The 13,568-nt window shown below is 42.2% G+C and overlaps 1 protein-coding gene across 7 annotated transcripts in view; it reads right to left on the bottom strand.

The window, feature by feature from the left end:
* nalcn (sodium leak channel, non-selective) overlaps window positions 1–13,568 on the bottom strand; it is a 279,305-nt gene that overhangs the window by 159,227 nt on the left and 106,510 nt on the right. For all 7 annotated transcript variants that reach the window (XM_034286758.1, XM_034286757.1, XM_020055017.3 and 4 more), the window contains 2 exons: window positions 10,577–10,708; window positions 817–984 (listed from right to left, as the gene is read on the bottom strand). In XM_034286758.1, coding sequence (XP_034142649.1) covers window positions 817–984; window positions 10,577–10,708 — 300 coding nt within the window. The remainder of the gene's footprint in view (window positions 1–816; window positions 985–10,576; window positions 10,709–13,568) is intronic.

The raw sequence follows: 13,568 nt of genomic DNA on the forward strand, positions 1-13,568 counted from the left end.
AATTTGTGAAAAATTCTCTAAAAGCTACTTTCATAGAATCAAATGACCAATTTTAAGTGTGATTACATTTGGTACACATGATCAGGGTTGTGAGTTTAGTTTATAAGAAAGATGTTTCTATTTTGCCACATGGGGATACTAGAGAAAAGGGAAAAAAACGTACTTGTAATATTGTCTACAGCTATGGACATGACTTGGATTTGTGTCCTATTGGAAAAACTGCAATCTGGCTACAAATAGCTTAATGCTGAAACCCGCTAAATGGTGCTTGCAACTTTAATTGTATATGTGTTCTTTCTGTCACTCTTGAAAGGGTCTGTCAATGACAAGTGTTTTGTTTATCGTACCATTCTATGTACTCTAGAGACTGTGAAAAGTTAAAATCCCACAAGGTCTGATTTCTTCTATGGCAATTTGCGTTGAAGTACAAGTGCACCAAATAAGTGGCTGGTAAGTGTATACTGGACATGTTCTCTCTTTCTTACACAAACACTCATACACATACATTAAATGTGCATCATCAAACACATGAAAACACACATTCTCTCTAGTTCTCACTCACGGACATACAACCAGAGACACCACAGTCAGTGGAGTCAGTTTATATGATTTGTATGTTAAGATATCAGTATCGACAGATGCAATGACAGCAGTCATGTGCAACTGATCACAGCGCACTTGACATTAACAAACATTTTCAGAAAATCTTTAAAAAATAAAAATTCAAACCATGGCAGGCCCATCTGTCAATCAGTTAGGTTAGCTACTGTGTTTGCATGTGCAGGTACTAACGTGCAACATGTGTGTGTTCATTACCTGGAAGTAGGTGAACTGGGAGTGGTACAGGTAGGGGTAGATATGCAGGGTCGTTCCCACCACCAGCAGCAACTCAAACTTATGGAGTGAGGAGATGATGTAACCAGTAAAGCCTAGGCACCACACCTTCAACATCGCCTCTAGGTCAAACAGCACAGTAAATGCCACCTGGGGAGAGAGGGAAAGACATCCCATTTCACAGACATTTTATTTGAGTGACCAACCGGCGTTGGAACCAACGTCTTCTTCCCATCACAAGACTGTGTTCATCAGCTGAGCCTGCTAACTTGGGTCGTAAAGTGGCAGAAAAGGAGCTTTTCATCTCACAGACAGGTTTATTCATTCACAAACTCTCTCTCTCTACAGGCATAAAATCATTTTACAGTGTTCTATGAGACTTCATAAGTCAAAGTTTGATTATTTAAATACAGGGCTGATACTGCAATTTTATGTGGTTTATTATGTGGAGCAGCGCTCTTACAATGCCAGGGTTGTGAGTTTGATTTGCAGAACAGCCCAGCAAGAAAATGGATGCAGTCACCAGGGATGAAGGTGTCTGCCAGGGGTGTACAATAAGGGGGGGTGGTGGGGGTCATATTACAGACAGGTCAATGTGAACATCCTGGGATCCATTGACCCTGACCCCCTCAACATACAATACAAACCTACGCCGTTGGTGTCTGCTATATTAATTTAATGGAAGTGGAAATGAAAATAAATGCTATTGCTTAAAGAAACAATTGTAAGATTTTCACCAATCAAAAGAATGAAAATGCTATTCATATTAAAAAGGATATTAGGAAAATAATTTGAAATAGACTACTAATAGTTTGCTATTGTCTGCATATTCATGCTCAGCAGATTATGGGACTCCCTGTTGATTTTCTCCTAATCTCTGGACAATATAGGCATTGTTTTCGAGTGATGGAGAAATACAAAGCCTGATTTGGACCTGAACAGTGAGCTCAGTTGGCCATGTTTCACCTCAGGAGGTAAAGTATATATTCATATAATTTAATAGCAAGCAAACTAGTATGCTACCATATACAGTCCATCCATCCATCCATCATCTTCCGCTTATCCGGGGCCGGGTCGCGGGGGCAGCAGTCTAAGCAGGGATGCCCAGACTTCCCTCTCCCCAGACACTTCCTCTAGCTCTTCCGGGGGGACACAGAGGTGTTCCCAGGCCAGCCGGGAGTCATAGTCCCTCCAGCGTGTCCTAGGTCTTCCCCGGGCTACCCAAAGCTCATGACCATAGGTGAGAGTAGGAACGTAGATTGACTGGTAAATCGAGAGTTTCGCCTTGCGGCTCAGCTCTTTCTTCACCACGACAGACCGATACATCGACTGCATTACTGCAGAAGCTGCACCGATCCGTCTGTCAATCTCCCGTTCCATCCTTCCCTCACTCATGAACAAGACCCCTAAATACTTAAACTCCTCCACTTGAGGCAGGCACTCTCCACCAACCTGAAGTGGGCAAGCCACCCTTTTCCGACTGAGGACCATGGCCTCGGATTATACATACCATATGTATAATCATATACAGTATCAGTCAAAAGTTGGGACACACCTACTCATTCAAGTGCCTTTCTTTATTTTTACTCCTTTCCACATTGTATAATAAAATTGAACACATCAAAACAATGAAATAACACATATTGCATTATGTAGCAACCCAAAAATGCATCAACAGATCAAAATACATTTATATTATAGATTCTTCAAAAGTAGCCACCCTTTGGCCAAACTTCAGGTGCTGTGGCAAAAACCATCAAGTGCTATAATGAAACTGGCACTCATGAGAAACCACCACAGGAAAGAAAGGCCCATAGTTAATTCTGCTGCAGAGTGTACTAGAGTTATCAGGCAACTGAAATCGGCAATTAACTGCACCTCTGATTGCAACCCAAATAAATGCTCCACGGAGTTCAAGTAACACATCTTAGCATCAACTGTTCAGAAGAGACTATGTGAATCAGGCTTTTATAGTTGAATTGCTACAAACAAACCATGAAGGATACCAGTAACAATGTTAACTTCCTTGGGCCAAGAAACAAGTGAAATGTGAAATGAAAATCTGGCCATTGGCACGATTAGTCCAAATATTAGATTTTTTGGTTCCAACCGCCATTGCCTTTTTGAGAGGCAGAGTGTGAAGAGATGATCTCTGCATGGGTAGGTCCCACCGTGAAGCATAGAAGAGGAGTTGTGATGGCGTGGGGCTGATTTCCTGGTGATAATCAATGATTTATATAGAATTCAAGGCACACTCAACCAGCATGGATACCAGAGCATTCTGCAGTGCTATGCCATCCCATCTGGTTTACGTTTAGTGGGACTGTTGTTTCTCAAGAGGACAATAACCCAAAACACACCTCCAGCCTGTGTAAGAGTTATTTGACCAAGAAAGGCCTTCACACTCACCTGACCTCAACCAAATTCAGATGGTTTGGGATGGGTTGGACCGCAGAATGAAGGGAAAGCAGCCAACGAGTGCTCAGTACATGTGGAAAATCCTTCCACATATACTTAACGTTGGTAAAGCACTCCATGTGACAAACTCATGAAGCTGGTTGAGAGAATGCCAAGTGTGTGTTAATCATCAATCAATCAAAATTTATTTATAAAGCGCTTTTTACAACAGCAGTTGTCACAAAGTGCTTTACAGAGACACCCGGCCTTAAACCCCAAGGAGCAAACAACAGTAGTGTTGAATTTCAGTGGCTAGGAAAAACTCCCTAAGAAGGTCGAATTTTAGGAAGAAACCTAGAGAGGACCCAGGCTCAGAGGGGTGATCATCAAGGCAATCAGGCAATCATCAAGGCAAAGGGTGGCTACTATTTAGAATGGAAACTATAGATGTATTTTGATTTGTTAAACGTTTTTGATTACTACAGTAAAATTAAAGAAATTCCCTTGAATGAGTAGCTGTGTCCAAACATTTGACTTGTACTCTGTCTTTCAATCACCAGTAGACTGGAACAACTACACTCCTAAAAAAAAAATAAGGGAACACAATCATCACAGTACAACACCAAGTCAATTAAACTTCAAGGATATCAATCTGTGCAGATAGGAAGCATAAGCGGTGGTGAATCAATGTCACATGTTTCGGTGCAAATGAAAGTGACAACAGGTCCACTGAAAAGGTAACAGCAAGACAACCCCCAAAAAGGGAATGGTATTGCAGGTGGTGGCCACAGACAATTGCTCACTCCTTATCCTTCCTGACTGATTCTTCTCTAGTTCTGCATTTTGCTAGCGTCCTTGTCACTACTGGTAGCATGAGGCGGTACCTGCAGCCCACTCAGGTTGCACAGGTAGTACAGCTCCTCCAGGACAGAACATCCATATGTTCCGCTGCAAGAAGGTTTGCAGTGTTTCTCAGTACAGTCTCAAGAGCATGTAGGAGATACCAGGAGATCTGGACAGAGCCATAGAAGGGCATCAACCCTAGCAGCAGGACTGGAATCTGCTCCTTTGTGCGAGGAGCAGCAATGCCAGAACCCTACAAAATGTACACGAGGAGAGCCGTTACATGAGGAGAGCTGAACAGGGCCATAGAAGGGCACCAACCCAGCAGCAGGACCGGTATCTGCTCCTTTGTGTGAGGAGGAACAGGAGGAGCACGGCCAGAGCCTTACAAAATGACCCCCAGCGGGCTACTGGTGTGCCTGTTTCTGACCAACCTGTCAGAAACAGACTCCAGAGGGTGGCATCAGGGCTCACAGCCCAGCACAGTGCAGCCCAGAATTGGCAAGTCTGCCACTGGCGCCCAGTTCTCTGCACAAATGAGAGCAGGATCACACTGAGCACATGAGACAGACTTGAAAGAGTCTGGACATGCCATGGTGAACGTTATGCTGCCTGCAACAGCATCGATCATGACCAGTTTGGCGGTGGGTCAATGATGGTCTGGGGAGGCATATCCTTGGAGGGTCACACAGATCTCCCCGTGCTAGCCAACAATACCCTGACTGCTGTTAGGTACCAGGATGAAATCCTCAGACCCATCATCAGACCTTACACTGATTAGATTCAACTTTGTCATTGAACAGTAAAAGTACAGTACAACGAAACACAGTGAGCATAAGGATCTTGGATGACAGGTGGGCTTTCTTGTGGTACACCAGTGTTCAGGATCAGGGTGGAGGAAGTGAAGTTGGGCGTGTCTCAGGGGAGTTCAGCTTTAATGGCTGGCTCTTTGTTGTCCCTGTCAAAGCATGCGTAGAGCCTGTTTAACTCGTCGGTGAAGGAGACATTGCTGGCTGTGGGGGTAGGGTTCTTTGGCTGGTAGTCAGTGTTGGCTTGGATGCGTCGGGGTTCAGAGTTGTTGTAGAAGTGCTCCTCAGTTTGTGGTCATTTATAGCCATCATGATGCCCCTTTTCAGGTTGGCCCTGGATGAGCTGTAGGACTCTGCATCGCCGGATCTGTCATGATCTCCGCTTCGTGATGTGTGTTTTCTAGTTTCTGTGTCTGTTCTGGATGCCCTGGTTACAAGCGAGGGGGCATGACGTCAGCTCCATGGGGTGATGCCAGTGCCCAGCTGTTCGTCATCACCAATCACGCACCTGTTCTTGGTTTGCCAATCGATCATAGTACTTAAGGGGAGCCCTGACGTCCTGTCCCTGCCGGATCTTTTAGTCTTGTTTGTATGTTGATGCTCGTCCAGCTACATTGTTACCAGTTTTTGCTCTGCTCTGTTTGCCTGCCTGTTGCCGTTCGTGTACTCACCCTGTTCTCCTGTTCTGCCTCAGGATTTCCATCTCGTCTTCACCCACCTGGATACTCATCTGGATACACACCCCAAAGCCGGATCAGTCCACCACGCCCCAACCAACACTCACCTTCATACTTCCTTGGGAATCCGGACCCGTCCTCACATAACCATCCATCACTGCCCCCCATCCCTGTTTCTGTGTTCCGTCAATAAAACACCACCTCATTTCTATATTTGTGTCTGCTTTTGGTTCCAACCAAATCCCTGACAGGATATAAATGCAGCTTTGCGTGCCTTTAACAGTTGTCGGACCTCTCTGTTCATCCATGGCTCCTGGTTGGGGAAGGTCTTTATTAGTTTATGGGCGGTGACATTGTTGGTGCAGATGTTGATGTAATCCAGAACGGTGGAAGCATATGTTCCAATGTCCGTAAGGGAGTCAAGTGTGGTTTGACTGGCAAACAGACTCCATTCTGTGTGTTGACTGGTGCTACTGGCCACACATTGACTGTCCTCACTGATGGTTTCACATGTTTAATGAGGGGTAAATACTTGGGTAGTAGGAATAGTGACAGATGGTCAGATTGACCCAGGTGGGGGAGGGGATTGGCTTTGTAAGCCTCTGGAATGTTTATGTACACATGGTCCAGTGTATTCTCTCCTCTGGTGGGGCACGAGACATTTTCGTGGAATTTGGGAAAAACTGTGTTCAGATTTGAATGATTGAAGTCCCCTGCAATCATCAAAACACCATCTGTGTCTTTTGTGTCTGCTGTTTGCTAATGGCAGCCTGCAGTTCTTTCATTGATAGCTTAGCATGAGCATCTGGGGGTATGAAGACTGCCATAACAACAATAGATTTAAACTCCTGAGGCAAGTAAAATGGCATACATCTAATCATTAGGTAATCAAGATTGGTTGAGCAATGACACCCAGTTAAATTAGTGTTTGTACACCATGTTTGTTTACATAAATGCACAGTCCACCACCTCTTGTCTTACCGCAGTCCATTTCAATCCTATCTGCTCTGATGCAGTGGGACCTGGGTTTCTCCTGGTGCAGGACAATGCCCAGCCTCATGTGGCCAGAGTGTGTAGGCAGTTCCTGGATGACAAAGGTATTGATGCCATTGACAGCCCCTCACGTTCCCCAGAACTGAATCCAATTGAAAACCTCTGGGACGTTATGTATTGGTGCATCGGACTCCACCAAGTAGTGCCACAGACTGTCCAGGAGCACACTGATGCCCTGATCCAGGTCCGGGAGGAGATCCCTGCAGTCTCATCAAAAGCATGCCCAGACATTGTCGGGAGTGCATACAGGCATGTGGGGGCCATACACACTACTGAAATTCACGCAAATTGGAACAGCCTATGATTTCAATCGTTAAGATTTTTTTGATTTTTGGTGAATCCAGCCCTCAATCGGTTGGTGATATTGGTTTCCATTGACTGTTGTTTACATCATTTTGGTCTCATCAAATTACAAAATGTCCACTAAAGATTTTGATTTTTAATATGTTTCGTTAATTGAGATCCTATGTGTAATTTCAGTGTTTTCTTAATTTTTTTTAGCAGTGTATATATAAAAAGCATTTGCTTGCTCTGTAATAGTTATACAACACACAAGATAGGCTATACAATTGGGAATTCTACACCACAAGTTGTATAACGTTAGCTAGACTGCCATGCTAGTAAGTTGTTACCTAGTTAGCTGCTAAGGCAATTTAGAGTCATAAACACATTGTTTCCGCAATTCCCCTTTTAGACACTTAAATGGCTGAATGGAGCCCGGCCCCCACTAATCCTGTCTTGGAAAGCTGTCCATCATGTGATTACTGTGAGGGTAATCAGCAGAATTGCAGCTCTAACATTCACTAATTGCAGTAAACCTCAAACAATTATTGTTTTGGATGTTTGGATTTGATTATAAAGCAGCGCCTATCAATTACATTCACAAATAAGTTAACTCATTCCACACAATAAACTATCAGTTCTAAAAGTGTCTTGCCTGACAGTAGTTGATCAGTTCTACTGCTTTAGAATTAATCAATGAATTAATGATAGATAGTTGTTAGCAAAGACTTCTGTAGAATTAATTGCAACCAGAAGGTCAAACACACAAAGTAAATCAAATAGTCAATCAGCAAAATGAGTTGTTCCAAAAGATTGAATAACTCACAAACTGCTCAATGATACCTGCAGTAAAGTCACTCAGAACTAGAGCATGGAGTTGATCAGCCCATGAGTGGATCATTATTTTCGTCAGGGAAGGGCCTCAAGCAGAAGATTTGCAGGCCTCATAATTAAAAATTATAAGTATTATTTATAAAGCCAAATTTACAAAGCCTTTGATAATGTGAGGGCTGAGGTAGTTGCCTTTTCTGCTTTATGGTAAGTCCTACCTTGCAAGGGAGAAAGAGAAGCATTTTATTTATTTATTAAATTAAATTAGCATAGCCAGTTCAGACAAGAAAACCCAAGTGGTCATTGGTCAGCGATGTATCAGCTGATGCCTGGGATCGCTCCTTTCACTATCAGATTTCATACTGGCTATGAAGGTTACTCACTCAGTCTGATGTGCACTGGTCTGCCAGCCTGTGGGTGCGAACCCATCAAACTCCCTATGCCTCAACCTGTTTAGTTCTGTGTTTCTTTTTCATTCCTTTTCGCTTCCATTTAATCTGAACTGTGTCCCCTTCTCATTGCCTGTGGGGACTGCTATAAATGATATTATGGTGTTGATATCGTTCTTAGTAGTATTGTATGCACAATAAAATTATTTGATGGCAATGAGTTCCCCCACAAGAGCAGAACCTAACGCCAATACCTGTATTATTATTGTTGTGCATGTTCTCATAAATAGTTAAGCATGACGTTTTCTGTCTGAACTGAGCATGGAAAAAAAGAGAAAAAGAAAGTGCACTGCAAAGGTGAGCAGAGGGAGTGGCCCGAAGAGGAAATACCCGGACAACTGAAATCTACATTTCCTATATGTGGCGGGTAGGGGCTGTGATCTATGGATGGATGAAATTGAGGTACTGTAGCAAAGGGAGGGAATATACTGTGGATTCCTCATCTCTTATTACTCCCATTCAACATTTTTCACGCTTTGCCAACTGCATAGTGATGGCATCAACTGACCTCGGTAACAGCAGTGTATAGTGATTTCTGAATTAAATCTTAGATTAAACTTTGTCATTGAACAAGTACAAGTACAATGCAATGAAATGTAGTTTGAGTCTAACCAGAAGCGCAAATACAGGAGGGCAGAAAATGTACAAGTATTAAGTATATGTATATACAAGTGGAATGTATAGATCGGCAATTACTCCAACTGCATTACATATGGCAATCCTAAATGTGCAATGGAAGTAAATAGAGGAGGACAGAACATGTACAAGTATTAAGTATAATCTATGTTCAACTGGGATGAATACAGTGGATATAAAAAGTCTACACACCCTGTTAAATGCCAGGTTCTTGTGATGTAAAAGAATAAGACAAAGATAAATCACGTCAGATACTTTCCACCTTTAATGTGACCTTTAACTTCTCCTGTGCACAGCCCTCTTCAGATCACCCCACAGATGTTCAATTGGATTCAGGTCTGGGCTCTGGCTGGGCCATTCAAAAATGTTAATCTTCTTTTGGTGAAGCTATGCTTTTGTGGATTTGGATGTGTGCTTTGGGTCGTTGTCTTGCTGAAAGGTGAACTTCATCTTCAGCTTTCTAACGGGTGCCTGAAGGTTTTGTTCCAAAATTGGGGGATGTGCATCAGACCATAACACATTTTCCCACGTGCTTTTGGGGGACTTGATGTTTGTTTTTGCAAACTTCAGCCGGGCTTGGATGTTTTTCTTTGTAAGAAAAGGATTCCATCTTGCCACCCTACAATTCATATGAAGAATACGGGAGATTGTTGTCATATGTAGCACATAGCAAGTATTTGCCAGAAATTCCTGCAGTTCCTTTAATGTTGCTGTAGGCCTCTTGGAAACCTCCCTGACCAGTTTTCTTCTAGTCTTTTCATCAATTTTGGAGGGCATCCAGTTCTTGGTAATGTCTCTGTTGTCCCATATTTTCTCCACTTGATGATGACTGTCTTCACTGTGCTCCATTGTATATCTAATGCTTTGGAAATTATTTTGTACCCTTCTGCTGACTGTTATCTTTCAACAATGAGAACCCACTGATGTTTTGGAAGCTCTGCGGACCATGGGTTTTGCTCTGAGATGCAACTAAGAAAAAGTCAGGAAAATCCTACTAGAAGAGCTGAACTTTACTTGTGATTAATCAGAGTCACTTTAAATGATGGCAGGTGTGTAATAACTCCTATTTAACATGAGTTTGAATGTGTTTGGTTAATTCTGAACAAAGCCACAACCCCAGTTATAAGAGGATGTGCACACTTATGCAACCAGGTTATTGTAAGGTTTTTATTTTTCATTTTTCCCCCTCAAAGATTTCAGTTTGTTTTTCAGTTGAATTGTTCACATTATATTGTAGGTCACATTGAAAGTGGAAAAAGTTCTGACAAGATTTCTTTGTTTCATTATTTTACAGCACAAAAACTTGTAAATTTAACAGAGGTGTGTAGACTTTTTATATCCACTGTAATTGTGCAGGTACAAGTGGCTGAAAAGCAGGGATAGCAGCAATGACGTTCCCAAGGTAAACATTGGTGTGTACCCATTGAAAATGCAAGTACAGTGGCATTTCTGAATGTGCAATAAAGGCAATTTTAAGGTCCAAGTCTGCATGTGCAAATTAAATTACAGGAATAGCAGCAAAGGCACGTCCCTGAAGACAACTAAAAGCTTCCTTATTAGACTAGTAAGGCAGCGACAGAGTCCAGTAGTACAAAGGGTTGGGATGGTTAGTGATTGGGCACAGAGTCATTTATTTTGGTTTTGAGTGGCTCTTTCGCTGGCAGGCTGTTTCGTGACTTATCAGAGAGGAAAACCGAGGAAAATTTTTTTTGGGTGTTTTTGTAAGCATGTGTGTGTACTGCACTGTGTGTTTTAAAACCCTTACCTCAGCTAGGTAGAACTCATCGTAGTTACTTGTTTGGTGCTCCCCCTTGTAGTAGTTGCTGGCGGCAACGATTACATCCACGGCAACCATCGTCAGGATAAACATGTGGAAAACTGAGGAACGCATGAGTTGCTGTGGAAAACAAAAAATCTGATTTAGCACTGATTATAATGCAGATGTAGTCTGTACTTTAACCCCCACTCCATTGTAACACTTCATATTCACAGTGTTGGAGTACAGAACAAAAACAACAAAACATGTCACTGTCCAAATACTTATGGACTGCTGATGCATCAGTAGGAAGTGTACAGAAACATATTGTCTGCTCAGATACAACTAAACTCAAACTCATCAGATGGCACTTCACCTTGCAACATGACAATGACTAGAAACATACTGCTAAAACAAGAAGTTTTTCAGGGCCAATATGTGAAATGCTCTTGACTGATTATGTCAATTACCTGACCTGAATCCAATTGAGCATGCTTTTAACTACCATGGCGCTTTTCCACTGCATGGTACCAGCTTGACTCGGCTCTGTATGCCTTGCCTTTTTTACTTTTCCACTGGCCAAAAGTTATGATAGTACCTGGTACCCAATACTTCTTTTAGTACCTGCTTAGTCTAAGTTCCAACCGAGCTGAGGCGATACCAAAAAGTGAGGTGAAAACACGTTAGACTTCTGATTGGACAAGTGTGACTCAAAGCGTGCAGCAAAGCAAAAAACAAGCTGTTCTGCTGTTAGCCTTCCCAGTGTCAGAAAATGGGTTCATTAGACGAGACGGCACGTCTTTGCGGGCCTGTCCCAGGGGTCCTTGCATTGAAATGGGTTAATTTCAGTGTCAGTGCAAAGGACCAGACTTGTAATTTAAGCAATCATATTTTCCCAAAACTCCTCTCGCCTTGGGACCTATGCACTGACGTTGAAATCAACTTGGTTATCCCTGTGAGAGACCTGCAAACTCCTCCAGGTTATCTATAAGCTAACTGGCATACATTGTACTGGTTCAAAGTAGTAATTTCAAGCCAAACAGAAGTAGCCAACCAAGCATTCTAAACCATTTTTGCAGTCTGCAATATATTTAGACAAAAAGTTACTGTTCAAGCGTGCTTCGCTACTATGGTATAAACATTGCCTTGTGTGCAGTAGGCTATTCTTGAGTCAGTCGGCATGGTATTAGAGCCTGCAATTAATAGTGGCAATTACGTATGACCTTTTAAATCGGGATGGAGGGATTATGTAGGTTGTTTTAAATGTGTTGGTGGTTGAGTTGTTAAGTGTATACACTTACATCTAACAGGACATTGCAGTTATGTCCAGATTTTATACTGCGATAATTGTATTCTTATACTTTTTCACTGGTTTTCAAACAGGGTTCTGCGACCATGTTATACAGATTTTAGTTAACTTTTGATTTGCCACTTTACGATCAAAGTTTGTCAATTTATAAGAAAATTGATGGAGATCATTCAATAGATTTTTCTTTACGGACATCCTCCATTGTTGTTCGCATTGGAGTGGCATCACAGCGGTTTTCCAGTGATGTCACTATGGGGCGGGTAGAGGGTACTAATCTGCAGTGGAAAATGAACCAAGGCAACGCATGTAGAGCCATCCTGGTACTAAGCGGTGGAAAATCTCCCAAAGTGAGTAGAGGCGAGGCCAGTAGAGTTGAGCTTGGTTACCATGCAGTGGAAAACGCGCCATTAGTGAAGTCTTAAGGCCAAAAATGCCCAGAAACAAACAGGAACTGAAGATTGTTGCAGTAAAAACATCACCAGGGAAAATAACTAGCATCTAGTCATGGATATAGGTCACAGGACTTCATGCAGCCATCAAACATAAAGGATTTCTGACAAGTAATATATATGACGTTATTTAAGATTATGTTCAATTGTCCATTATTTTGGACATTTATGCAGGTTCCAAGGGTTATGAATGTAAATACTCTCAAAAATAAAGCAAGTCTGCCTGTTGACCTCTCAAGACAAACATTTTCATTGTTGTTGACTTTGTTTGTCACATCTGGTGTACAGAGCCAAAGCAACAAAGATGGGGTCACGGTCTAAATGGCAGAACATTTGCAAAATTCTGTCACTAATGTTTCGGTTTTCATAATAAATTTGGCTTGGAAAATGGTTGATGTACAAACACTGCTCTAAGGATAGGTATTTTTCAATTTCCATTGTGAAATCAAAGTTTCCTGTGCAACTACCGGAGCAGTCTACAGGTGGACTGGCAGAAACCTGCCATACTATACATAAACACAGTCCTGTTTAGTAATGAAACTATATTTTTTTCTAATGACAGACACCCTGCATCACAGAATCAGGAGACTGACTATGTCTACATAAATTAGATTGGTACCATTGCAGCGGTACGGCAATGTATGGCAAATCATTTAGATTGTCCTGAATTTGGTTGTTTCAAATATTGTCTGCTGTGACCTAAAACGAATGGACATTAGTGTTATGCAGTGAGATTTGTACAATTGACAGACTGTGAGCTAACTGGAGAAGATGTCAGAAAAAAATAATTGTGTCTGTGACTAAGACATATCACGAAATATAATACGTCAATCGATTGAGTGCTCCCCAGTTTTGTATAGTTTTGTTGCTGTTTGTACCAAATGCTTGGCCCTCACAGCAAGAGTAATATTATGGATGTAAACGTCAAACACATAATAGGCATTATGTGTCAGTAAAAGCATTTGACAAGCAAGACAAATGGAGCGACTCGGCTGGTGGGGATTAAATGTGCTCTCAACTCAGTTACAGCTTGATAGTGAATTAGAGGAATTATATGAGACAAAGGGGCGGTGGATGAAAAGATTTGTAAAATTGGAGATAAGGGAGGACTATGCAGATATGTGATAGTGAGGAGAGATTGAGACAGACAGAGAGAAAGAGAGAGGGAGGAAGAGTGATGAGGTTGAGCCTGCAGGACGTTGGTTTTTAATTGAAAATGGCAACAGGCAACATGGCCGGACGC

The sequence above is a fragment of the Esox lucius genome, chromosome 16 (genome assembly GCF_011004845.1).
Source record: "Esox lucius isolate fEsoLuc1 chromosome 16, fEsoLuc1.pri, whole genome shotgun sequence".
NCBI classification, from domain to species: Eukaryota; Metazoa; Chordata; class Actinopteri; order Esociformes; family Esocidae; genus Esox; species Esox lucius.